The sequence below is a fragment of the Pagrus major genome, chromosome 4 (assembly GCF_040436345.1).
Source record: "Pagrus major chromosome 4, Pma_NU_1.0".
Lineage (NCBI taxonomy): Eukaryota > Metazoa > Chordata > Actinopteri > Spariformes > Sparidae > Pagrus > Pagrus major.
In genome coordinates this window covers 30,883,435-30,911,144 of record NC_133218.1, presented here as the reverse complement: position 1 = coordinate 30,911,144, position 27,710 = coordinate 30,883,435, and the positions used below count along the sequence as shown (strand labels likewise).

The 27,710-nt window shown below is 43.7% G+C and overlaps 2 protein-coding genes across 2 annotated transcripts in view; both read right to left on the bottom strand.

Moving 5' to 3' along the window:
* Nucleotides 1-20,807, bottom strand: part of tln2a (talin 2a) — a 93,524-nt gene extending 72,717 nt beyond the window's left edge. The window contains exon 1 of the mRNA XM_073463975.1: nt 20,702-20,807. The gene's annotated coding sequence lies outside the window, so the exon portion shown is untranslated. The remainder of the gene's footprint in view (nt 1-20,701) is intronic.
* A 3,452-nt stretch (nt 20,808-24,259) lies between these two features.
* Nucleotides 24,260-26,648, bottom strand: ddx28 (DEAD (Asp-Glu-Ala-Asp) box polypeptide 28). The gene has a single exon (XM_073463976.1). It carries the CDS (start codon nt 26,451-26,453, stop codon nt 24,762-24,764), a length of 1,692 nt encoding a protein of 563 aa, XP_073320077.1. The 5' UTR covers nt 26,454-26,648; the 3' UTR covers nt 24,260-24,761.
* Nucleotides 26,649-27,710: the final 1,062 nt, after the last annotated feature.

Sequence of the window (27,710 nt, the reverse complement as noted above, 5' to 3'; positions counted from 1 at the left end):
TGCCTCCAGGAAAATAAACGTAAGCACCAGAATTAAACAAAAACATGTTCGAGCAGAGAGAAACCTTATCTCGCACAACATTAGAGGCATTTGCATTCCACGTATTCTCTTCACTGAGCCCGAGGGGGATCGCTTTGAGCAAAACTCAACATGCTGAGTTTTTAGAAAACACCACCGAGGGGGGTTACACATTTTACACATCAGTTATTACTTTGTGCTTAGAAATCTAAGTGAGCTCTCAGTATTATTTTCTTAGATTAACTCCTGTCAACTCTCATGACAAGGCTATAAAAATGACAGGAAATAGGGCTCGGTGTAAAATTGAATGAGTGGGGAAAACTTTCTCCGGTCCCCTGGGGGTTTCCAGAGGTGGAGCGCAGGGGCAATCTTAAAAAGCACAATGTGCCACTGGAGACTTCATTGTTCCGTCCGTCCTGCACTTTCATTAATCACACGCTGCAGAGGAGGACCAGAGCGGGGACAGGTCAGACAATACGGTGCCTGGGAAACACCTTTCTCCAGCCCCAAAAATGCTTTAATAAAGCCGCCCGCTACGACTTCTCAGCATCTTGCACCATCCACACAGCTGGAGGTCAAGGTAGCAACTCATATTATTTACCAAAGGTGTGTGTGTGTGTGGATTTGTGTGTGTGGGAATAAAATAAAGCATCTTGGCACATTAAATAGCCACCAATCTAAAACAAATTTGACTTGACTTTGAATAGCTCTTTAGCTCCTAGACCTGCCTTATACTCAAAATGTCAAACTATTCCTTTAACTGATTCCCTATGTTTCAATGACTTGCAACCTGGAACACAACAGTACAACATTTGAGCTCCCCACCCTGCATATGGTCTATTGCAACAGTTACAAAATTCCAAAACTGAAGGAGGAGGAAATCCTGTATCTTATAAACCCAGTGGCAAGAACTTAAAATACATTCCCTTCTCAAGTGCACTCAAGCTTATTATCGTCCAAAATGTAGATGTAGTCGAACATTCCTTCATTTAGTACACATTAGTCAGACAACTGGCACATCGCAGACGTTCTGCTGGGAGATGAATTGTGCCTGCAGCTACATCCTTGCGGCATTAAACCCTTAGCATCAAGGACAGTCCAATCGGTGAAAACTGAAGCCCAAAAAAAACCCTAAAAAAGTGTCAAACTGGCCCTTTTCTGCTCCAAAGACGTCTCGTCTAAACCACAGCAAAAATTCAGAGAAACAGGGTGGAATTTGAGGAGTAAAAAGAGGAAATTTAGGATGATGATGATGATGATGCTTTCTGTAGCGAGGGATTAAAAGTCCTAAATCACTGCAAACATCACAGACTGACTGCAGCCCACTAACTAATTGTCTGGGGTCTTCCGCCAGTCTCATGGACAAGTAGCAGACCCCGCTATGCAATTAGCTAAATGGGTCCATGGGATCTGGGCTTAATAAATGCAGGTGGGGAGAGGTGGGGGGGGACTCATTACTCTTCACCCTCTCATTGGGAGCCACCTGTCCAGAACTGCATTCATCATATAGAGCTTATTAACCTGTAGAGAAATTCGATTTACAGAAAAGTAGAGATAGAAATAGGCAGAACAATACTAATTAATGTGCATAATACCTTGTAATAATTAAAAATATAAAGAGTTCTAATGTCAGCAAGCAAACACTCCGACCTGAAGCAGCTAACGTGACGTCTATGTGCTACAATTCTGCAGAAAGAAAGAGTTTAATGTTCTAGAAGTTAATGACAACAGTCTTCAGCAGAACCCAGCAGCGCGCCGCTCCCAATAACAATAATGTCTCCATCTTTATAAACACAAACCATCTGCTCTCGCTGTGTTTGGGTGCGTATGAGTAAGCAATATATATTCAACAGCAATACAGACTGTGGGGAACTGAGTTCTGCAGCGGTGAGCTCACCCTGAATCGAGAACCAGGAGCTTTCTACCCGAAAGATTTTAGCATACTAGTCACGCGCTGACCTGGAAGCAGGATATCGATGATGTTTTTCTGTTATGAGCATAGATCAATACCTAATGGCTGCTATGGAAAAAGAAATGGGGAAAATATTTTTTTCATCTACTCTTGCAGATATCTTTTACTTTCTTTTTTAAAATCTATTGTAGTTTTGAGCTCAAACTGTGAGATGTCTGCTAGTCACCACATGTGACAGAGAACAATGAAATTTAGTCTGAGCTGCTCAAAACACTGAAGATCGACGAGTGCTTCAGGGATGTGTAGGCCAACACAGAGGTTAGCATCGCCCTGGTGCCCTCAACAAAAGTTTATTGGATTTTTCCAATTGGATTTCAGAAAATAAGCTCTGATGCGAACACATTTTGTCAGCAAGGGGTGTCTGTGTCGGGCATGATGACGTTTGATGTCCCCGACAACCTCTGTAGTCTCAAGTAGCCACTTGTTAGCACACACCAGAGTGGGGTTCTGTACTGTGGGTTACTGACAAGTTATATGTCGTAGAAGAAAACATGACATTTTCTTAAGCTATATCAGGCATCTGACCAAAAATCCCATTCAAAAAACCCTTTGAGGTGAAGGAACCCGGGAATGCAAAAAATGCTAACTCACTTCCGGGGTTTAGGACACATTCCTGCAGCACTCTATAGCAACGTGTCTTTCCTACTGGATTATTCACAGATTCACCTTAAACATTTTTATTTGAAACCATTTTCTACAAGTGAAATAGTTCCTCTGAAAACTGTCTCTGGATATTAAATGGCTGCAATCTGGCTACCCTTCTAATTTTGTGTTCCCAGTAGAATATCTCAAATTTCATTTTCCAAATAACCTAGAACGAAATAGTATCACACAGGGAGTGTTAATTTGAAGGAGAGCAGGAGCCGCTGTGCAAAGTGATTAAAAAATTGTGTTCACTATTGACACGGAGTAATTGAAAAATGAAAAAATGCGTGGAACAGGAAACTTAAAAATAAAAAAAGAGGGGCGCCCTGGTGACTCAGTTGGCAGAAGGCTGTGCTCTCACCACACAGGCCCAGGGTTCGAGTCCGACCTGTGGCCCCTTCTCTCGTTCATTTTCCTGTCATCTCTCTAAACTGTCCTCTGTAATAAAAAAAGGGCCCAAAAAAGGAAAAAGAAAAACATAACCAATAAATGAATATAAAGACATGTCCTAGGGACATGTGCAAAAATCCCATCTAAACAAACAACTGCATTAGGGCTGCAACTAAAGCACAACTTTTCATTACTTTGGTCATTTTTGGTCATCAACTAATCGTTTGATTATTAAAATATTTTAAAAAATAACTTCCCAAAGTTAAGCTGACGTTATCAAATAGCTTGTTTTGTCCGACCAACGAGCCAAAGCAAACAATTAATAAGCTCATTTAGACGTGAGACAAAAGGAAAAGCAGCAAATCCTCACATCCGAGAAGCTGGAAATGGGGTTGTTCGGCATTTCTGCCTGAAAATAAAATGATAAATTAATCATAAAGCATTGTAGTGCTCATTATTTTTCTGTTGAATAACTAATCAATTAACTCCTATCACTAATTTCCCTTTATGCCTGCAGAGGCCTACACAGCAGTTAAAACTCACACAGAGCAACAACAGTTCGACTGACTAACTACAGTAAATATTCCCTGAGCCTCGTGTATACCTCTTTGGAGTTGGGATTCTCTTTCATTAGTCCTTTTTCCCCCATTTGGGGGGTAGCTGAGGACATCTGGAGAACAGCTGTTGCTTTGCATCACATGTGAGCACACACACACACAGACACACACACACACAGAGACACATACACACACACAGTTGTTACATAGCCTCCCCATCAGAGGTTAAGGGGTCAGGAGACCCACCATTTAATCTGGTAGGGGAACAGACAACCTCTGGAAATCAAACACCACACAGCCACATTTACACACAAAAATAGGCAAGGATGCACACACACACACACACACACACACACACACACACACACTCACACTCAAACAGAGAGACAGACATACACAGACACACACACAGACAGAGAGACAGACATACACAGACACACACAGCAGACAACCCCTCTCGTCTCTCTTCTATACAAGGCAACTATTCGACCCTCTCATGGGAGGGCACAGATTCTCAATGATTAGTCCTGCCCAACCAGAGAAGAAGGTGGGGGGGGGACGGGGACGCAGCTACTAATTCAATTACACAGACCCTCGTCCCTTCTCGGGCCGACTCCCAGTTCCATGAATGGAATCAAAACCCCTCCAGCCAGGCTGGAGGTGGGAGTGGAGAGGCAACAATGTGTTTACATTTGTGGTTTACACTTGGTCTTGTTTTTTTTAGCCTGTGCGAGCAGGCCCCTGTGTGAGTGTGAGTGTGCATGTGGCCGTGTGTGTGTCCTAATGCTCCTTGGCTGAACACTGTAAACTAATGTGAGACAAGATGAAGTGAGAGTTTCGGCAGGCTCTCTGACAGGCACATAAAAGGTGAAAACAGCCATTTTTCAAGGTTTGCTGGAAGAGCTTGCAGTCAAGTGCCATTAGAGCAGAACATCAGTGCTGGGTTTAAGTGTGAAAGATATTTTTCAGGGCCACCGTTTTTCATACCGAGACTGGCGCAGGCATAAACCCTGAGCTCTAAAATGTAGAGGTATATAAGGAAACAGGGGCTGGGGCTGCAGGATACAGTGCAAAAGGCAACACAAAATTGGAAATAAAGAGGATTATCTGAGCGGTTCCCTTTAGCCTTAAAACAAATTCCCATACCATTTCAAGGGATTGATTTATGAAGTCTACATTCAGTACTAATAGTCCAAAGAAACTGCATTTACAATGTTGCTCTCCTCTGTAGCTGTAATTAAAATGATGGCAAAATAACACCCGAGAACAGCAGAAGCACATCCCTGGCTGACAGCTGACAAAGACCCTACATGAAGTGTCGCATTCATGGAGGAAAATGAGATCTGATCATCATAAAACAATCCATTAAGAGTCAGAGGAGTTTATAATGTTCGCGTGCACGCCTTTTTCAGGAAGCATCAGCGAGATTTTGAGGCAGCAGACTATTTTACTCGTCATTATGGCCAGCATTACCCCAAACCAGATGATTTTCATGTTCTGAATTATCACCCATTTCCATCTTGTTACTCATTCAACAGCACTCATTCTTAAGAGAAACGCTTCCCTGGAGAATTCCCTTAAAATGTTCGATGCCTGAAAGGCAGGTCACGTCAGAAGGATCCTTTGGCTTCCAGCGTCACAAGAGCTGAACGTCGCAGACTTCACAGGAAACAGAGAGCTGCTGAGGTAAAAGAGACTAATCTGTAACTGTCAGAGACCTCTTCAGATTGCAAAAAGCCACCACTATGTAGACCCCCGAGCGAAAAAGAAAATACGCCAGCTGTCTCATGAAAGAATCAAATATCAGATATATCTTGATCGAGGTTTCCAGGGAAGCCTATGCAGGGTTCCTACACCTTTCATGGTCAAATTCAAACATTTCACGGTGCAGTTTTCCAGCCCGAGTTTGGCTGACTTGTTTTTTTTGACGGCTGTAAATATTACAGAATTTTAAACTACCATACATGCAATTAAAATAACTATATACACCACATTAAAATCCAATGCGCTTCCAAGAATCTCCAGCACCCGTACGAGCCCCGCGATGGTTCAGAGCTGAAAGTTGGCTCGTGCTGATCGTGGAGATACCGACAGGCATGGCAGAGCAGCTTGACCCAAACCTTGCCTTCGCGCTCCATGGTATGCATGTATGATAGATACACTGCTCCAGTTACACACCGCCTGGTCACTTTGGATGAACCCCAACACCACTTGGAGCTGAGATCATAACAAGGATATGTAATCAAACCACATTGTAACAAGGAGCTGGCTTCATCGATCCAATCAGAACCATATTAATGTTCGAGTTGAAAGAGTAAAATGGAGCAAATCATTGTTGGCTAGGTCTAAAGCTACTGTATATTGCGGTCCATATGTGGTTCTAATGTTCACAGTGGAGCACAACAGAGCCACTAATCTCTGGATATACCTCATTACTGCTGATGAAATGGCATCCCAGCTAATGAGAATGCTGCACGAGTCACTTCAGAGAAAGACAATCAGTAACTGACTCAAATAACACTAACTATTCTGTGCATAATGTGTCATGCTGGCCGCCACATATGGGCCAACTGATGTCCTCCCTCTTAAACTCATCCTCACAAATGATGCATAAAAAATGCACAGGCAGCCACAGAAGTGGGTCCATCATTTACAAGTTACCATAAATCATCAAAGCCCGGTTTAAAAAGGCAGCGTCTCACTCTGGCAGCCCCACAGATTAGGCCGGGCCGGCCCCTCTTCATGAGCTGCCGGCCTAATCTTCTTTTGCATCTCAGCCGTAAAGATATGGGAGCCCTCTAATCCGCTCATTGGCTGGACAGCTGCCTGCAGACGTTTGACTGTCTGCTACTGTAGCCTCAGCCGCTTTGGCCTCCAAAAACCAGATTCAGTCAATAACTATATGGATTGACATACATTTTAATTAGAATAAGCACCGCTCTGCTGTTCCTTATCTTTTCCATTAGCAGCTCCCGCTGTTAAGGTTTTCTAAATGGACGAGTGACTTTCGAGGTGCGACACTTCCATAAGGCGCCTTCAGAAAAAGTCCACTGTAATTCCAGGGCAAGTTGACGCGATAACAATTCCAGGCAGGTGAGCCGATCGGGAGGCAGGAGAACCAATTAAAAAGCAGGCTGGTGGCTGGGGCAGAGGCTCGGGGACACTAAAGAAGAAGAAAATCATGACACAGGGAGGTAAACACGGCTGCGGCTGCCTATTGAGGGTGAACAATCCAGCTAGTCCAAGACCGTTTTTTTCACCGCTGTCTGCAAAGTGAAAGCCTGGCCCCTTTGCTTGTCAGTTCTATTGTTAGCAGCAGGCAGGAGCCGCTCCCAATTCACCTCATACACATTAAATACTCTGCATTGTTTGGGGAGTCAGATGGCGATGGCAGACACACAAGCCTGAGAATGTACACACACATTGCTTTTAAAAGATCCCAGCCTGAAGAGTGGTTGGAGATAAGCTGAAATGTGCCGTGGTTGCAGCTAATTTAAATGGTAAATGACTTGACTTTGCATCTTAAGAAACAATGTGAGCTATTGGAGCACACTGGAGGCAGCATCTTAGCCTCTATTCAAGACATTCTGCATGTGAAAAATGTCAAAATGTGAAGCCGTAACACATTTTAACATTAATCCTCAACAGGTTCTTTTATATTTGTCTGTCAAACTATTATTTTTCTGCAGAAGAATATATATTCCCCACTGTGATCCTGCCTGACCCCTGCTTTTCCAGCTTATAGCATAAAACATGGATGCAATCATTCTGGTTCAAATCCTCAAATAAATGTTGTCTGTATCGTGCAACCAAACACGCTTTCTATTTGTGGAAAACCCCTCCTGAAACCAGGTCTTGGTCGGGACAGTTTAATTATTCAAAACTGGCTCATAGGCTAAACTCTGTCAAAACAACTTTATCTGATTAGTCTAATAATCTAATGCACCTAAGTGCAATAGAGATAAACAGATGGCATGAAACGTAGGTTACATTACTCACAGAATTTACAGTGTGACCGTAAATAGAAAATTAATTAAAATCCTCTTAAGCTTTAATTTTCATCCTATGGCAAGCAACACTGCACATAAACTATTCCAGGCCAATTATTCCTCATGTTTCCATGCAGGCATGTGAGAGTGAGGCTAAACGCCAGCTAAATGAAGGTCAGGAGCCCCATTTCCAGTCATCACAAATCATGCCTGAGGATTTTTTAGATACTCAGACAAACGCATTGAAAAAATGTCAAAATGTCACATCGCCAGCGTGAATATTCTGTCCATCAATACACCGCCCTTCATCCATTCACCAGATGTGCGCGCCGCTGATTTACAGCCAGTGTCATTTCATCCCTGCGACTGGGTTGCAGCTGAGGTGTTGACACGCTCGCTACCCGCAGGGCCCAGAGGAGAACTGGCGGGGTGGTGAAACAGAGATAGGGGGTGAGAGAAACTAAGAGAGGGATAGATTTGCGTGGCAGAAAAAGGGGAAAAAAAGCGAGTGAGATAAAGAGGGAGAGCGCAATGATGGACTGAGCTGAGGTTTGTGGTGTTGGGGGGGGTGGCTGCTACTGTTTCCTGCTTGGTCAGCAGACTGTGGCTGATTCCAGGATGGCTTATCTTTCAGTAGGAATACCACAAGCGCACCAAAGGCAGGGACAGGAGGGAAGGAGGAGGCCAGCACTGTAGATTCAATGCATGCTGCACAATGCTGGGATTGCTGCAGTGAAGACGACAGCCCCTTTACTTTACTTGTACAGGGGGACTTTCACGCAGCCTGAAAAGTGACATCAGACAGTATTCTCAGAGCTACGTGTACACTTTCCCACCATGATTCTTTTATAGGAGTACTCTGACATTTTGGGAAACACAATTATATGCTTTGCATTTGAGACCTCGATTAGACTAGGCCTATTGATACCACATACATGTCTGCTCACTAAATATAATGATAAAGTTTCATTTTTGTTTGATCCCTACAGTCTCCTCAGGGAAATACCTAGCTAGTTAGCTGCTAAAGGCGCCACCATGTTGCTAACTGTCTGCCGCTAGATGCTGAGCAGGTGGTGTGGCCGAATACAACTATGCTACATGTTGAGAGTGAACCAAAACATTAAAGTTGCGAGCCAGAAAACCAAAACAATGAGCTGAAAGACCCTAGAAAGCGCAGTGAAGTGATTTGTCATGGATATAGAAATATTGATTATAGCTGCTTTAACAGACTGAGTGCACCAATCTTCTCATCTAACTAAGACAGCAAGTATTTTCTATTCCTTTAATATCTCCATGTCCAGCTCTTTATTAACACCTTCCAATAAAGACAGCATGCCAAGTGCCACCTCAGCATTCACTCCCATAAAAACAGAAAAAATGAGTTTGTGTCTGCTTCTTGAAAGCAAAGCCTGCTGTGAAACAGGCCCGTAGGGTCCAAGAAAGTTGTGGAATGTGTGGCCGTCCAGAGCGCACAGGGATGCCAGGCTGCTCAGGAGCGCTCACCTGCTCCCACAGCTGCGGAAAGTAAAAGTCTTGGCAGGACAGTTAACAAAACTCCAATCAGGGAACAAGCTGCACTTGACATCAGGGAAAACAGATCAAAAACAAAAATCTCATTTCCCATCTGCCACTTGTAACTGGCATTTGAATCCACCATCCTAGCAACGCACGTTGCCAATTCAAAATCAGCACTGAGTCTCTGCATGAACGTTCCCTTAAGAGCAGCCAGCAATAAATTTCCCACCTGGTGTTTGCCTACCAGCCTTACAAACACAGATAATCTTGTAGCTCATTGAGAGGATGCTTGACTTTAACAGTGTAAGTAACAAACGGCGTACTCAGGCCTCAAAGGAAGAGACAGCATTCAATCATGTTGTCGAGGGGGTAAACGGGTGGGTGGAGATGCCCCCCCAAGTAATTTCCCCGAGGGTGTGCTCTGCACCGGGGAGATAAGTAACCCGACTGAGGACAAGGCTGGCATTCTACCCTGAGTCCAAAAGACAAAACGCCCGAGTCCATTTAAAGAGAGGAATCTGACAATGCAGCATTTGTCTCGTTGCCAGCTGGAGAACAAGCTCCCCATAGACGAGCTGACATGAAACACTGCGCACCAACTTTAAGCTGAGAAGATTACTACAAACAATCTTATTTTAAATTGACAAAGCAGAAAATAGTGATATTGGATTATCTCAATTAAATTCAAACTGGGAACAGAAGTGATTGCACAACCGTTTCCAGACAGTGGCCTCTGAAAAGGAAGCATATAGTACTCATGAGGCAGCAAATCCCATGCTTTTCATTAATCCTGCACAAAGAAAAACACCAACAAGTTGAAAGTACGGCCTCGTTCAACAGCATGCAGTTCATGTAGAGTGCATTTAATGAACAATCTAATTCAGTAGCAAACTGTGCAGCCATGCTGATTACACAAAGCTGACAACCGAATCGGAGCCGTGCAGCTGATGACTTAGCACCACCTCCGCTACTGGCTTCCACACCCCAAACAACAACTGGGCACCCTATAAACTTAAGCCTTTTTAATGAGTTAATATAGTAATAATAATGTGTTTTCCCACAGACAGCTGGTCTCACTTCAGCTTTTAAAAGTGGAGACCTCAGACACATTTAGCCCTGAAGTAAAAGAAGCTATTTGAATCCTAAAAATGATCTCCTCACCGCTCACCGCCAGACATGTTTTAGCAAACTGTCTCCATAGACGGCACTTCACATTTAATACGGTTTACAAATGCAGGCTGTAAAAATCCAACACGCACAGGTAGCCCCTCGAACAACTTAACGGCCATTTGACAGATGGCACTCGACAGTACACTCAAGCGACCATCTTAACTGAATGGAGTGGCTGTGTTATCCCATCGGCTCCCTTTCTTAAAGAGGCAATATGAAAGAATTTTAGTTGAAAACATTCAAAAATGAACTAAAATAAATCAGAGTTTTGACATTATGGTGTCTATGTATTGTGTTGCTGAGATATCTACTAGAGTTATGACGCTAACCAGCACTCCCCTGTTCCAAGAGCTTTATTGCACCTTTAAATATAATTCATAAAATGTCTTTTTTCCTTGTTTCTTTTATTAGATAAATGCTCTTAGGCTACAACCAAGACACACCTTCTGCTACACCACTGTCATGCTAGCAGAGGACCTGCAGCCTGCAGCAGGTGGGCGGCCTCGCTCCAATAATCTCCACTGCTCATAACTCAGATGAAGTCACTGGGAGGCAGCTAATGTAACCACTGTATTCCTGGCTGCAATATTGCACACTGCCCCATAGCATGGCGCACAAATAAAAGTCTATTTTCAGCCACTTGATTACCGCCGAGCTTTCCACATGTAACATAAGCCAGCTGCCGCCCTCATAACGCCGCCTTACAAAAAACAAAAGGAGCAATGTTTACAGCTCCGCATAGCAGAGTACACTCTGTTTGAGTGGTGTTTCGTCTTCTTCTCGCTGTCCCCGTTTTCTACTCGGAGAGAGGCCTGGCAGCACTCCCATGCACTCTCCCTTAACTAATAAACAAAGAATGGTTTCCCTTATATAGCTCTATTCAAACACTACAAACCTCCACAAGCTGCATCGGAGGCTCGCAGGGAGGTGGAGAGTGCAAGCAAGTCTACACCAGACAGAAAGGTTTCGGCCAAGGGCGAGGAGCACTGACAGTGAAATTATGTAACGGTCATACATTAAGAGCCACTTAAAGGGCTATTTCTGGTGCGGTCCATCGGTAGAATTTTGCAATGTCACGTTGGATGTGTTATAGAAGGCTGCAGACCCATCCAACACAAAATTCATCGAGGAAAGGAAACTGACTGAACACGTTCTGTTATAGCGGATAAAAAAAGAAATAAAACTTTTAGTTTATGGATGATAATTTTCAAATAATATCACAGGAGGGATGAGAGAAGAGGCCCATCCTGCCGCTTACAACATTTTCACGTGCTCGCGGTTGAATGTCACTATGACTGATCATGTCAATATGCACTTTGCACCCTGATTCACTGTACGCCAAAAAAGAGGACTCAGTGTTAATCACGGGGGAATAAAACAAGAAAAACATGAAGCACGAAAAATGCAAAATAAAGAAAGAAATGATAAGAACAAGCCAGCATTTTTCACATCTGTCATTTCAGATGTGTAAAGCCAACACCGACATCCAGCTGAATTGTCTTATCAGAGAACAATAAACTTTATACTTGAATTTTTAAGGCTAATCATTTCCAAATATCAGGAAAAATAATAACTTGCCAAAATATGGTGTCGTTCTCCGCAACTAAATCCATTTAAGAGAAGAGGGATCCCTGACCGGCAGCGCTTAAAAACTCAAGTGGATTAACCTGTGTGCATGCACTATGTGAAGCTGTGGCATAACAATTTATACAGTTCTGCATATGGAGATCAGTTGGGAGTACTGAACAGCCTGTGAAAACAGTAAGCACAGCAATATCTCTTACTAACTAGCAAACTAGCAGGCCTGGCTAGTGCTGGGCAGCCATAATCGCTCCCGGAGCGTCGCTACAATTTCTCTACAGTTCTGTTTAGTTCCTCCTCAAGTTTTGTTTACTGCACACCATTTTAAGCAATCAAAAGTTGTTGAAGAGAGAAAACAAAGCTCTCTTTTTACTTTGCTGGGTCGCTGATGGGACGTTAAGTTCACACAGGTTATTCAAATTATGTATTTGTACCACCAACTGTTGTCCGTTAACCGTTGTTGGCTTGTGGAGCAGTTTTTACGCCAACAGAGGAGGTTGAATAAAAATGAATGGTGCAACACAGATAATAGGCAACAATGACTTCCTCCATACTCAGTACCCATGGCGGTCAAATAACATAAATTGTTTTGTTTGGATTTGACATTTCATGGTGTAAATGATCAGCCAAAAAACACAAACAAACTGGTTGGTAATTGACTGAAGGCTGAACTCATTCAGGATACATTGTGCCGAATGCCGAGCCCGCAGAAACAATGGGAACAGCAGCCAAATCTGACTGCAAATGACATAAGTGCTCCCCTGGATTTCAACAATCTATTCATCGCACTCACATATCCACAATATTTTCAGTCTATTCAGCAACACTGGGATCATTTTGGCCCTTCTGCCAGCAGGGTGGCCTTATACAGAGAGGTTACTCCCTACCCAACATTTGCAACAAGAATTTATCCCCATGCGAAAAACCAAGAATAGATGCCCCGGGCTGCAGGAGGGCCGTGGAGGAGCAGAGGGGTGGGATACATTTCCAGCACTCCCAGAATGTTCACTCACCCCACTGCTCAACAAAGCTTCGCTCCGAGTCACTGCGCTCTCACTTCCTGGGGAATTCCAACACGGGATTATTTTTCACCAACCACGACATCACAGGGACCAAAATAATCTGATGAGTGATACAAATGTTGAAATTTGTCAACAAAAAACAAACACGTTGAGTAATGAGGACGCCATTTGTTCACCACTTTGGGAATAGATACAGTTACGGCCAACTGCTAAGGGATCTTTAAGGCAACAGAGGAAACGTAGATGCAGTCATGCTTGGTTTAACCTTTAAAACACGAGGAGCTAATGTTTTCATCAGCAGCCATCAAAGTTGTATGCGCTCATCCCCCTTTTTGGTACAGATTCAATTGATATCCTGTCTTGTTCAAATGCCAAGCCTGTTTTTTCTCCTCTCACATCGTGATCAATTTCTCCTGTAGAGATATGAAGGGGGGTTTTTTTGACATCACACTTGCATAAAAAGTCACCTTGAAGTTGCCTCTACTGCTCATTTACTATTCATGCGTAAAAGTCGGAGTGACGCATGTAAACAGACTTTTGATTATCAACCAAAAATAACCACAACAAGTGGCACTGGCATCAAGTAGTCCACTGAGTGCATCCAAAATAAAACACTTTGCTCAGGAGCACTTGTTGTGCTGGAGAGGGGTGTTACATGGTTCACTTCACAGCAAGCAAACCAGTAATCTCTATGTAATGGGCATGCTTCTGTAACCTTTAAGCAACTGCTGCATTTCCATGTCATTTTGGCAAGATCGAACAGCCCACGGGCAGGAGGAGGAAGAGGGGAGATGGAAAAAAGAAATTAACTGCCCAAAGCAACGCAAGCAGTAATAAGGAATCCAAGTGAAATGGGAAAATTACAGGGTGTCGTAGAGTAACATGGTTCACAAGGGTGTTTGGCCACACGTGGTCACGTACAAAACAGCCAATCTACACTCTGTTCGCAGTGTAGCATGCTTGTGTACTGGGAGCAGCAGACACCCGATTAGGTTACATTTCTGCCCTGGTGACTAAGAGGCATGAGCCTCGAGGTGGCAACCATGGCAGCAGGGATTTCTGCCAGAGACGCACTCCAGTAATAGCTGAGGAGCTCATCTGCAACCTGAAACCCATTTCAGAGCAGATCCACTTTCAGCCGGGGGTCGAGATGACGGCTCGCTTCGGCCAAAACGCCTGAAATTACAAGTTGAGGTTTCGTAGTCGGCCTGGATTTGGCCCAACGAGGAGTGATCCGTCTTACAGACACTTGTGCAAGTAGAAAGAAAATTCAAGATGATTTATCGATTCTGTCATGATAAGCAATTTCATCATTTACAAATCTAGCATTTATCAAAGAAAAAGAGAGCATTTTAGTGTCTAAGCACAATATGAGCATGATGGCAAAAGAAAAGGAATCATAAAAGTGTTTTGTTGTGTTGATCACTTTTTATTGACCATATGCGAGCAGATTGTGACGTGATGGGACAAAAGAGACCTTCGCCGTCTCTCTCGGTTGCCTACAAGCCTGTGGACGATTTGTTTAAGTCATTTAATGACTCTGCTGCTCACAGAGAGAAGCAGTAGCTGACGCCAGTTTAGAAATGGAGTCTGCCGACATAAACTTAGAGACTCCACAGAGCCCCTTTAAGTTTAGCAGCAACTGCAGACAATTAGACAATTTCATCTTGTGTTTACATATTTAGAACCAAAAAGTATTAACAGATCCCTTGACAAGCAGTTCTGGGAAGCTAGTAAAGAAGACACTCAAATTCAGAAATAGCTGGTATTCATTTCAAAAAGGTCTAAACTTAAACAGGAGGACTTCACCTCATTTCACCGCAGGGATCGTTCATGTTTCATGTCACATTTAACCTGGTGTCATATTCGGGAGCATGGAGACCTCTCTTACATGCATGTATATGTTCAACCCGAAGGCTGAGGACAAAGGGCCGACCATTTGTGTCAAGTCCTGTAGATGATGTTGCTCAGCTGCATTTTAGCACACACAGATCATCGCTGCATTGAGAATGGAAGCTTTTGCTCTTTTAGGTGAGGAGCAGTCAGTAAGTCAGTGTGACTACGTAGTGAATTCTCAGCTCCCAGGTCAAGACACGCCAAAAGACAGATGACTTTACTGCCATCGGCCATACGAGCTACACAATACTGTGAATCTCAGTCCATTCTGGTATAAACATCTGTGAACACTGTCGTCAGCGTGCTCCTCTAATGGGGTAACCGTTCAGATGAACAACTCTTTTCAAAATGCCTACAAGGTAGTAGGCAGCATGAGTTCTCATCCCCCGTAACTATGACAACCATTCTGGCGACTGCTGCTCCAGACTGCTCAGCATGACCAAAATTTGGTATTTTTAAACCAGACTAGGGGTCCACTGACTTACATCACAGCACACACAGGACCACATACAGTATGCAGACCGCCACAGGGCACCGGGTACTCCGACAGACTGCTCGTGCCGGAACATACTCCATGCTTAATTATCGACTGAAACAAACACTGCAAACATTACCCGTCCTTGAGTCATACAGAGTATTTAAAACCAATCAATTAGTAAAGGCCACTTGTGCAGAAATAGTTCTTTGTGTTACTGGCAGGCAAACAGTGTGCTGGCTTGTGTTTGTGATGCAATGCACATTGGATTTTGGACTGAGTGGGAAGCAGGCAAACCAGAACTCAGTGGGAGGTGGGAAAAAACAGAAAGTAGAAGGGATGTGCCAAGAAGGCAGCCTCTGCTGCATCCATCCAATAATGACCAACATTTCCACTTCAGAAACTTTGGATGAACACTTGGGCTGCTGATGGGCTGGACAGACAGAATCTCATCATAAATGGCTACAATCTGTCCAAATCTGTGCACCCCCTCTCTCTAAGAAAGTCATTTTATTTTGGTAAATGGACTTGCATTTCTATGGCACACACATTCATACGCTCATGGCAAAGGTTGCCATGCAAGGTGCCAACCTGCTCATTAGGAATAATTTGGGCTTTAATACCTTGCTCAAGGATTCTTCAACATGCAGCCAGGGGATTTGAACCAGCAACCTTCTGATTGTTGGACTACCAGAGCTACTGCCACCCTTTTTTAATTCATATTGCTGCTGCATTTGCTGTACAAGATTTTTGTTCATTCAATCTTCTCTCTAAAAAAGATTTGGGTCAAGGCTGTGACTTCAGTTTTTATCAACCTGGCCTGTTGCTAACTATATCCCTTTCTGGGTGACTCAGACAAAAGTGCATGGAAAGTGATTCAATGAGTTTTCTGCCTAATGCTGTTCAAAACTAAGTTATGTTACATTTGGAAAGGCCAGGCTCAGGGGGGCCCTCTTTCTCACAGGAAGCCCAGCTTGGAATCTTGTGATTTGACTCTTATGTTTAAGGTTACACATGCCTTTGCTTGGTCACAACGAAGTGTGAAATTCTGTGATAGTTAACTTGAACTAGGCCAGACATTCCTCCGCCTCCATTCAGTCCTTTTTCCACCCCTCACACTGCAGAACGCCACACGTTGAGCACGTCACCACGACACAGCTTACAATGAGTCTTGCCTGCATGTGTGCATATGTGAACTGTATGAACTATATGTGAGCAGTCAGAAATTTAATAGAAGAGCAAGTGTTTATGTTTACAGCACAACCAAACTTACACACATTTGTTGGGATACATACTGTAGTTAGGCAATTTGGATCCAGGGTGGTAATGGCGGATGTAAATGCATTGACTCTATTGCAGAGGAATTCCAACACGGATAAACAGTACCAAAAATGGGGGTTGATTTCATTAAATCTTAAAAAGTATAACAAAGTGCATGCGTGCATCCAGGGACCGAGCAATAACCAATAACCAACCAATAATAAAAGTAGTCCTTCTTCATTTCACTTCATCATTTAGAGTGAGGAAAGTGTGGGGCAAAAAGCAAATGATATCCAAGTCCAACAAAACAGAGAGAAATGCCAACACTTAGGTGGAGCATTTTATCAACTGAATGCAAAATTATACCATCAACCCTGCTTGGCTTACAGAATCTTTATCATTGAGAAGGCAGGTTTTGCTCATTCACATCACTAGGTACACAAGGTCTGCAGTCAACAAAGAGGACAGCCAGTTAGCCACTGCTAATAGACACCATGCTTCTAAATATGAACGCTGGGCTAAGTCCGTCCAATCTATTCTCACAGTACAAAACTCCAAAGATGAAGAGCGGCTCCGATCTGACATCATCACAGTTGTGATGAAGCTTGCGTGAGGTCATCAAATAACGTACAATGCCTTGCAGACTTTGCAGACTAATGCATTCCTGTGCCGTTCTAATGATGTTCTTTAATTGCTTAATTACGTATAACCATTATCAGTCAAACAAACAACACAATGGCAATTGAATTTGCTAATCCATACAAAATAAGGAATGAGTTCCAGGTGACTGGCTGGGAGTTGCTCTGGAACCATTGATTCTTCACTGGGTTATTGTTGCACGAACAGCAGAGGAAGTTGAGTTGTGAATAACTGTGGAACAAGTGTCAAGGGATCCTGCAAGCAATACATTTTCTGAACACTCTCGCCAAAGTATTTGGCAAATGGAATTCAAGCAGGCTTTCTCTGTTCAGCTGAAATTCTTACACTTGCATGATAAAGTCCTCTTGTCATCACAGCAGCTTTTACACAAAAAAGGCATACAGGTCGCAGGCTTAGCCAATTCCTTCAACTTACACTAGCCCGTACAACTCTTGCAGGAAGTCCACCAATCAGTCACAGCGAGCACTAAAAGGTGAAGTGAAAAACATTTATTGTGTCCTTGCAATGCAATGATCTGCTGGAAACCTTGGGTCCATTTTGCAGACCAAGCACAAGGCAGAACTCTCCCAGCAGGACAACACGCCCTGCCACACCACAAAAACTGCTCAGGAATATGTGAGGAACATGACAAAGACCTCAAGGCATTGAACTGGCCCCCAAATTACCCAGATCCCAATTTGATGGAGCATGTGTGCAGGAACAAGTCCGATTCATGGAGGTCCCCGCCTCACAACCCACAGGACCCTAAGGATCCGCTGATCCACACATCGAAGGACATCCCAAGAGGTCCTGTGTCTATACCTCGACAGGTTGGAGCCAGTTTGGTCACACAACACGAGCCATGTGGTTTTACTATTGTGTACTGCTGTAATGGATTTTACTATACCCGACAACTCTGACTGACATGACGTTCCCGACACTTCCTGTAAACTCAGCAGCGCTACCTGGCTGAGCACGAGCAACAAACTGTTGGCTCACCTCCAAAGGTCCACTGCATTAAAATGGTGCCTCTTGTGATTAAAATGTCATTATGGGGTGTTTATTACTTCCCCTCTGCGGTGGCTGGTGACAGCAAAGGCCTGCTTCCATGCACAACAAAGGGACGGATCAATAAATTAGCCATGTGCTGCTGATGAGTAAACCCCTTCACTTCCGGATGAGGTTGGCCTTGAAGGTCTTTATAAGCCAGAAGCACATAGCCATTGAGTGTTAGTCGCCCAAGGCTACAGCCCAGGCTGAATGACTATGGAAATTACAAATTTAGTGGTTTGCTGTAGTATCTTTATGTTAGATATTTCAAAGGAAACAGGGCTATGGATGACAGGTTATGCTAAAACAGTCATCGATTGATTTTAAAGACCTCCCATTAAAGCAAAGCATAATTAATATGCTGGCAGCTTCCATCATGTGCAGACCAAGACATCACTTCCTGAAGATTCACACTGCTTCTCCTTCCCTGCCACCGATTTCAGCACTAAATAACTGAACAGCTACACAGTAAAGAGGGTATTTGTTGATCACTCAGCTCTGCTCTGAGCAGATTGGTTTCAAACTACTAATAGCATAATGGATGCATAAACACATCCTCCAAAAAGGTCAGTGCAGCTGCTAATATAATGAAAAAGCTTTTGATTGCTGCTTTTATGTGAGGGAAGCCAGATAGAGTTTGGTCAGTTTAATAAATGATCGGTGCCACGGCTGGTGGCACAGCTGCATACTAAGCAGCAGCAGCAGCAACAGCAGCAGAAGCTGATAGTAAGAGTTAACAGTGAGGCTTGAGAAATGACATTTTCACAGAGATGAAACAGAAGCATAACTGATCAGTGCAGAAGAAACGGGGGCCCGGCTCATTATAGGAGAGCTGCCATTTTGAAAGGACACGTTTTAACACGGGGCAACTCGAGCAGACAGGATGACATTCTCGTGCCGCCGCCGCAAAATTCTTCACACCTTTATTAACTATGGATTTTTTGGGGAGAGAAAATGTATTTAATAAGTGCCAGCCGTTCCCACAAGAAATGCTGCCCAGAATGCCAAAATGGATCTGGATGCACAGAACGGTGTGTTAGACATACCTCGAGGATGTGTAACAAGCCAGTCAGAGGGGAGCATTCGTTCCTGAGGGATTACACACACACACACACACTGGAGCCTGCAGCCTGTAAGGTCATGTGTCTTTTCCTGACAAGCCAGGGTCTAGGCAGCCAGAAGGGGAGTGGGGAGAACAGTGTGTGTGTGTGTGTGTGTGTGTGTGTGTGTGTGTGTGTGTGTGTGAGTGAGTGTGAGAGAGAGAGAGAGAGAGAGAGAGAGAGAGAGAGGAGGGCTTCAGGGGGACGATTTACTTTTGCCTATTAAACTGCCTGGACAAACCCCCCTCCACTCATCTCATATGACCCCTGTCACGTCTGCCACCTCACCGGCTCACCGGTCACAGTCACCAGCACCGCCTCATTGAAATGCATTGATCCCCTCGCATTGGAGTGTATTAATCCTCGCTCACCAAACTTGGCGCACAAACAAGAGATCATTCAGCTCAACCTCGCTGCCAAACAGGAGAACGCATCCTGAGATCTCCTGCGGTAACAACACCAGATATAGCATGTGATTGGTATTACTGGCAGTGCCTTGCCTTTCTAAGAAGGGGTGTGGCGGCAGAGACGATCCAGGCAGCCATCCTCCACAATATGTATAACCTGGGAGGATGGCTGCTGCAGACAAGCCATGCATTATTCTATATGTCACTTTTTTTTTCTTTTCTTTTTTCCACATGGCTGCTCTCGTGATCACCTTGCCCGTGAATGCACATGCACCAAACAGGCTGGATGAAGCTGGAAATGACGGTCTCCCACCCACCCACCCCCCTGCGAGCTATATGATGAAGCTGGATTTTCCTTACACGCAGCAGCATGCACAGGTGGCCGCCCTGTAATATGTTTTTTTCTTCCACATGCATTATTAAAAGGGAAAAGTTGGAAACAATTGCCTGAGGCATTTGGTGGCAGCTTGACTTGAGGTGGTTAACTTAACATGGCGGAGACCCTGGTCCCGGCGCAGCGTAATCTCCGTGAACTCTTGCATGCCTCCTTGACTCTGCGCACCCACCCCTCCGTTTATTGTCCACACGCCGAATCCTCCTTCAACAGCCAAGAAAATAAAAGCTCACCCTCCTGCAGCAGCAGCAGCAGCAGCTTCAGCTTCAGCAGCCCTGTGGTCTGTAAAGTCGCCCAGGAACCGAGCCGATGCCAGCGGAGGAGCCGATCATTAAATGCTCCACAAGTTTCGTTGATTCAAACGAGCGTCGCGGCCGCCGAAACACAACTTACAGCAGCGATCCATTCAAAAGCAACGCAGGCAGATAGAGGCAAGATCCCATCCACACACTCACGCTGAGCTCTCTCACACACACACACACTCAAACACACACTCACACACAGGGAGAGAGAGAGGCGGCGTGCGGTTTCTTTGGTCGGGAGAAGGTCAGACGGATCGCTGCGTGTGCTGCGGGGGAGATGGGCAGCGGAATAAAGCCGATTACGGGCTTGCAGACGTACCTTCGGGTCCTCTACTGGGGCATTTCAAGCGAGTCACCCCCAGAGAAGATGCACATTAGCCGACAGTCCCGCTCCTCAGCTGTAAAATATCCTCCGCGTTGAGGGAAATTTCCAAGTGGCCGGACAGTGTGCGAGCAGCGGCTCCGTGTGTGCGTAAATGGGGAGGGGGAGATAATCCCACGGTGGGGCCGAGCGGAAATGCGTCATTATTAATGGACCGAACGCTTTGTAGTCCATCCATATACCTCTGTAGTCCACAGGGAATACACATTAAGTTATATTTTTAAAAAGATTTATTATCATGTGGGATAATCTGACATGTTTTTCCACCAGAAGCCTAATAAGGCTTTTAAAAGTACACTATGCAACTTTTTTACAGGCATATAAGCCAAAAAAAATAAAGAGACACAGCTCTTGATATGTTGAATAGCAGTTTGTTCAAAGAGCTGACACGAGCCTTAGACGGGCTCCAAAGCCATGTGTTTCTATAGGTGTTTGTTAACATGTAGGCTTGTATTTTGAGTTGTGGCGGGGTTGGAATAAAAACAGCATTGCCCATCTAGAAGTCCCACAGTGCGAGAAAGTAGCACTACGTACCAACGTTGTAGTTAAAGAAGTTCAACACACACAAGAAAACGTCAATATGAGTCGTGATAAGATGCAACCTCCATGGTCGTTTTCTGATGGGCTGAAAAAGTTACATAGTGCACCTTTAAGTCTGGTTCATAATGCCCTTTGAAGGCTGAGTTCAACCAGAAGAAAATATTAAGTCATTATCTACTCTGCCTCACGCCGATGGAAAGTCAGGGGATGTTTCGTAGTCCGCAAAACATTTCTGGAGCTTCACAGCAAAACAGCGTCGCAGCATTCTCCTAAATAACTGAAGTAGATGGTGACACACAAAAAAAACATAAAATGGCTCTGTACAGCTCGTCCAGCGTGATTTAAGTCTCTGGAAGCCCTGAGATTCCACATGGATTAGAAAAAGGTGATATTTACACTGCAGTTACAGTGAAAAGTTTTGGTTAAAAACGGGTCTAAATGATGTCTTTTCAAATCAATTTGGGACAAGCACCAGACAAGCTGTTTTGGGTAATTTTATGGGGTATTTTCTGTTGTTTTTTACGTTTTAAACAAGTCCTCATCTACATCAGTTGTTTAGGTGAATGCTGCAACACTGTTTTGCTGTGAAGCTCCAGAAATGTATTGTGGACTTACGAACCTTCACCCGACTTTCAATCAGCATGGGGCTGAGTAGATAATGACTGCATTTTCATTTTCAGGTGGACTTACCCTTTAAGTATTGGATTCAAGCTAAAAAAAAAAAATTAAATAAATAAAGGAGAGCCCCCTTTAGAAAGCCATCCAAACATCACCACCTGCTCAAATATTTGAGAGGAAGTTCAGGGATGCTCATTGTTTGTTTTACTGTAGGAGGAGCCAGGGAACCTCAAACCAACCATCTTTATGCTTCTCCCTCGCCCTGTCCCACAAAACAGGAGCCTAAGGACTACTCCAGTATTATAGTATTGAACCTCCATAATGGTGGGGGACTTGTAAGAGACAGTTTAAAGACCCAATACTGACACATTTTTAGGGCTTATAGAAATAGTCTGCTTTACAGAAATGGTCCAAACTCAGACATGGAAACACCTTTTTTTCCCCAAAACCTTTTATGTATGTAAATTCTGTAATATCAAAGGTACACATTTTTAGTAACAGAAAGTTTTGGAATAATTTTCCTCTCCCAAACATCACACTTCACAATGAAACTCAGAACATCCAAGTCAATGAACAAAACTGACTTAGAAAACAAAATCAAAGCAGCAGAGGCCAAGATATCCTGATTTTTAGTCCCTAGTATGGGACTAATTCCAAAAACCCTGGATCCTACATTTCCCATATTGCAGTTCTCCAACATCTTGGATCTGCACCTGTAAAATACCCACATCTTTCAAACTCCACACCCCCGTTTGCTTGTGTACATTTGTAGTTTCCAAGCCCAAGCTTTACTGTGAAGTACTGTTTGTAATGATTCAACAGGTTGTCATGTGTGAAACAGATGGAGTGGCCCTTTAAGGCTGAGCTATGTGGTCTAAATTTATTTGAGCGGTAAAACACTTAATACTACCTGGAAGTGGGACATACGATAGAGTTTATTATTATCATATTTTGGTAGGGGTCAGGTGAGGTGAGGTGGGACAGAAATATAAAGTGAGGAATTGGAGGCATTTGCTCCACATGCTATAAGTGGACACTGGCTTCTTGTTGTCAGGGTACAGTTGGGCGAAATGTGAGCCTATGGGGGGCAAAGCTTCAAGATGTTGACCCGAGGCGCAGCAGGACAATCGCGGCTAGATTCCAGACATTCTCATGGAAGTCCCTTGTTACCGTCAGAGCCGTTAACACGTCTGCCCATCTGCCTCTATAATCTTCCACAAACACTGCAGCATAAATCACCAGGTATGTGACATGACAAAACAGCCTCTTCAAAATAAGAGCACATAGTCTCCAGGCAGAAATGTCTGCTTGGAAGTTTGTCATAATCTGTCCAAAATTCATTTAAAAAGTTGTTTAAAACACCCTCTTAACCAGCTCCCACAACATCAGGGTCTCCAGAAAAGTTATTACCTTTGAAATAAGATCCCGAATATTTTCTTCACTCTGGCAGATTTTCATGTTGATACTTTTGCGGTTTCCTTTCAGTGCCCGCAGGCATGGGAGAGGGGAAGAAAAATCCTTTTAAGTACAGCAGACCTACCACATCAACAGTGGAGATGTCAGCTCTTGGCATGTGTTCAGCTAACTGTACTTTGATGAGGTGTTTCTGTACAACAAACGTAAGAAGATACTGGAAACCGCAAAAACATTTCAGGAAGTAGCAGGTGGGCTTGTGACTGTTTTACCAATATGTTTGTGTGCATTTGTCAAGTTTATTGTCCTGTGTAAGCACAAAAATCTGTGTACATGTTTTAACCTATCAACTGTGCGGGTAGTGCAGACAAGCTAAAATCAGATAAATGCCACCACCTTGTGGCCAAACACATTAAGTACATGTTACAGAATAAAGCTGAGGAATTGAGGATTTGTCCGCATGACAAATTCAATCAATGTAAGACACACTTCAAAAGGTCTAACATGTTTAAGAGACAGTTCAGTCAAAGTTTAGTCTGTAGATACAGAAGTTGCAAATATTGGAGACAATGACTGCTGCTTATTTTATTACCATATCCAGGATGGTGTTTGGTTAGGTGTGGTCACAAAGCCAACAGGTTGTATTTGAACAAAAGTCCACAGAATCGCTCTTTGTTGCACTGTTTCACCGAAATTTACTGGACACTCATGAACCAAGTCAAATTCTGTTTTGTGTATTTGGAAGAAGAAGCTGATGTGTTCTTTAGGATGTCATTGTTGGTGAGCAGGAAAAGATTTTTGCTGCCAAAAAAAAAATACAACAAGGGCAAAATGGACTAAAGGATGTCATGCAGTTGCCAAAAAAAGAAAATAGTAGTTATATTGTTCAAATTGCTGAATTAAATACATTAAACGAGACAAGAATATGGAATTAGATTTTACTTCGAAGCATTTTCAAACATAAATACTGCATCAGCTGATCAACAGTGCTGTAATAATGTTAAGTACATTAAGTCTTAAGAAGTCATTGCTAAGCAGATTCACATGTACACACATTATTTACATAAGGAAATACAGGATATAACAACATTTTATCATTATATCAAAGCACAAACCTTTCCATATTTTTATAAATGGAAAAAGCACGGTCTTCTGTGTGAATGTTAGATGATCCCTGTGAATGTTTGAATGACTGTAGGGTCAAAGGGTTAAATGTTTTGCTAGAATTTCCATCCTGAGTAAAAATAAACCATAAGTAGGTCATAATAGACACAGAAAACAGCATACTCTAACTAACTTGAACTGAACTTACTGTTTTTATTGACACCATTTTTTCTAGATTTAGAGCTCATCATCCAAACACTACACATTCAGTGACATGTCTCGCAGGAAGCTTTTCCACTTGCAAACATACAAAAAGCCACTTCTACTCCTCTGCCTCTGCTACTTTGGGTTTTGGCTCATGTATTTCAGATTCCATCCCCGGTAGACTAGTTCTCCTGCGTGCAGCAGTCTCAATCTTCTGCACCAGCTCCACATCCCATGGATGAGTGACAAAGCTGAGCACCTCCCCATCCTCCATCCCTCCTGCCCTCCCCACTCTCCCTGCTCTGTGGATGTAGTCTGTGTGGGATTCTGGGCAGTCGTAGTTGACAACAAGGCGCACCCGGGATGTGTCCAGGCCACGTGAGGCAATGTCAGTGCACAGCAGCACATCTACCATCCCCTTTTGGAAAGAGCGAAAGATTCCTGCACGCACGGCAGCAGGCATCTCCCCTTGCAGACGTAGGTGCTGCACCCCCATCTCCTCCAGCGAGAACCCCAGCCAGTTGACGGTGGCAGACTTGTTGCAGAACACTACAGCAGCCCCCCCTTCTTTCTCCTGTTGGAGCAGCTTCAGGGCTTGGTGGAGCTCCAGGATCTTGTCAGCGCCCTTCACCTTCAGGAATGTCTGCTTGACATGCGGCATGAGGAAGTGCAGCATCTTGCTCTTGATGACCACCATGCTGGCGAGGTCGGTGACCTGGCTGAGCACTTCCCCGACACCACCAGGGAATGTGGCCCCCACCACTAGCAGCTGGGCTTTGTGCCCCAGGCATTGTGTTTCCTTGGAGTTTCTGGCGATGTTTGTGTGGAGAAGGATGTCCCCAAGCATGTCAGAAAAGCTGGGGTCAAACATGGTGTCGGCCTCGTCTACCACGAAGAATTTGAGCTCACTCAAGTCCAAGCAACGTCTCCGCAGGGCCTTGACCAGAGCACCGGGTGTAGCCACTAAAATATCCGGCTGATCCCTCCTGAAGAGCAACTTGATGTGTCCCACACCTCGCCCACCACCCACAGTCCTCGTCAGAAAGCCAAGCGGAGCACAAAGAGTCCTTGACACAGCTGCCACTTGCTCAGCCAGCTCTCTTGAAGGCACAACAACCAAAGCGCTAATCTTGCGTGCACCCTCGACGTGCATCTCCGAGTCCTTCTCGGCCTGCAGTCTGTGAACAACGGGCAGGAGGTAGCTCAGTGTCTTCCCACTGCCAGTCTCTGCAGCACACAGGATGTTGTGACCCTTCATGACCTTTGGGATGGTCTGCAGCTGTACAGTGGTGGGATGGGTAATGTTGATATGCTCCAAAGCTTCCACCAGCTGCTTGCAGATACGGAGGTTATTAAACGAGGGTTTCTGTTCGACGTCCTCCTTCTGATCTTCTGCAACAAAAGGCGCAACCTCCCTGATGTTGTTGATGGTGAAATGGTCACCAAATGATTTGTTGTGTTTCCATCCTTTCGAGCAGAGAATAGGCTGCTCGAACTTTCCAAGTATGTATCCTGCAGACTGGTTCCGACTGGGGTTCTTGCCCTGGATCAGGAGCTTACCAGCTTTGATGGTGTTGATCTTGTTCTTGCCTCGAGTCTGTTTCACGTCGTCGACACGCTTCAGCATGTAGCGAGGAACACGAATAACGGCGGTGTCTTTCGGCGTGGCAGCAGTTTGACAAAAACGAGTCTGAAGCACAGAAGAGTGAACACGACAGCAAGCCGACACTGTAACAAGCTCAGGACAGAGAGACCTACTTGAGCTGAGAGCTCTGGACGCAGCCAAATAGCCGACCTTCACAGACTGCATTTTGACGTTTCGCTAGCCTGCGAGTGGCTAACAGTCCGCTGACAAGAATAAAAAACGCGAATGAACAATTAAACCATGAAGAAGAAACCGGTTTAGAGCACTGGGACTCTTTCAAAGTCTCTCTAAATGGTCAAAAAACACACCCTTAATCGGTTAGCATCCTGCTCCACCTGATAGCGGCGTCGCCATGCTTTATTGGCGAATGTTGATGATGTCATGTGCGCGGAGTGATGACGTTTACAGAGATGAGCGATTTGGCTTTTTTTCCCTCATTTTAACATTAATTTAAAGACGAATATGACAATACCAACACAAATATTTAAAAAAAAATCTGAGTTATGACAGTTGGATAAACAGTAATTTAAAATATAAAATCCCAGGAGAATTAATGCATTAAAAAATATAATCCAACATTTTATAAATGCTGCAAAAAGATGAAGTTTTGAAAGCCTTTTATTAACCAAAGATTCAAAAATGTTTGTGATAAAATTTAACTAAGTACTGTACAAATATATTATTTTGAGGTACTCATACTTTTCCAATTTTTTTTATTCTGACAATACTTTTTGGCAGGGGTGGAAGTAACCAATTACAGCTACTCTAAATACTGTAATTAAGTCATTTTTTTGGGAACATGTAACCACTAGTATTTTTTCAAGTCTGTAATGTTAATCCTACTCAAATATGCATTACACTATGTAATCTAATTAATTACTTTTAAAATCATAATTAACTACTGAGTACAATTTGATCATCTGTATTTTTGGAGCCAATAAGGCAATCCGATCACAAAAGGACCAATTAAAACCCTGACATACAGACAACAAAACAACCAACTGCAGCATGCACAGGTTTACGGAGGTGACCATGACCACTGAGTAGAACAGAGCAGGTGTTGGGAGTAATTTAGACTGAAGATTTGGAGAAACAGAAACCCCTTTGATTGAATACTTACTATTGATTATTGGGCAGCATTCAAGAAGAAATCTTAGTACTTTTACTGACATATTATTTTAATACCAGTGGTTTTACTTGTAACTGAGTCATATTTCTACTACTGCATTTTGGAAGCAAACACTGCACTTTTACTTCCCTACATTTATTTGATAGCTTTAGTTACTTTCCAGATTGCATACTACATCAGATCCAAAATAGCACATTTTAAAATGAATTTGTTTTTATTGGCAATTGGCTTAAAAAACACTGATTCCGATAATTAGAAAAATGCAATATATCAGAACCGATAATCGGTCGACC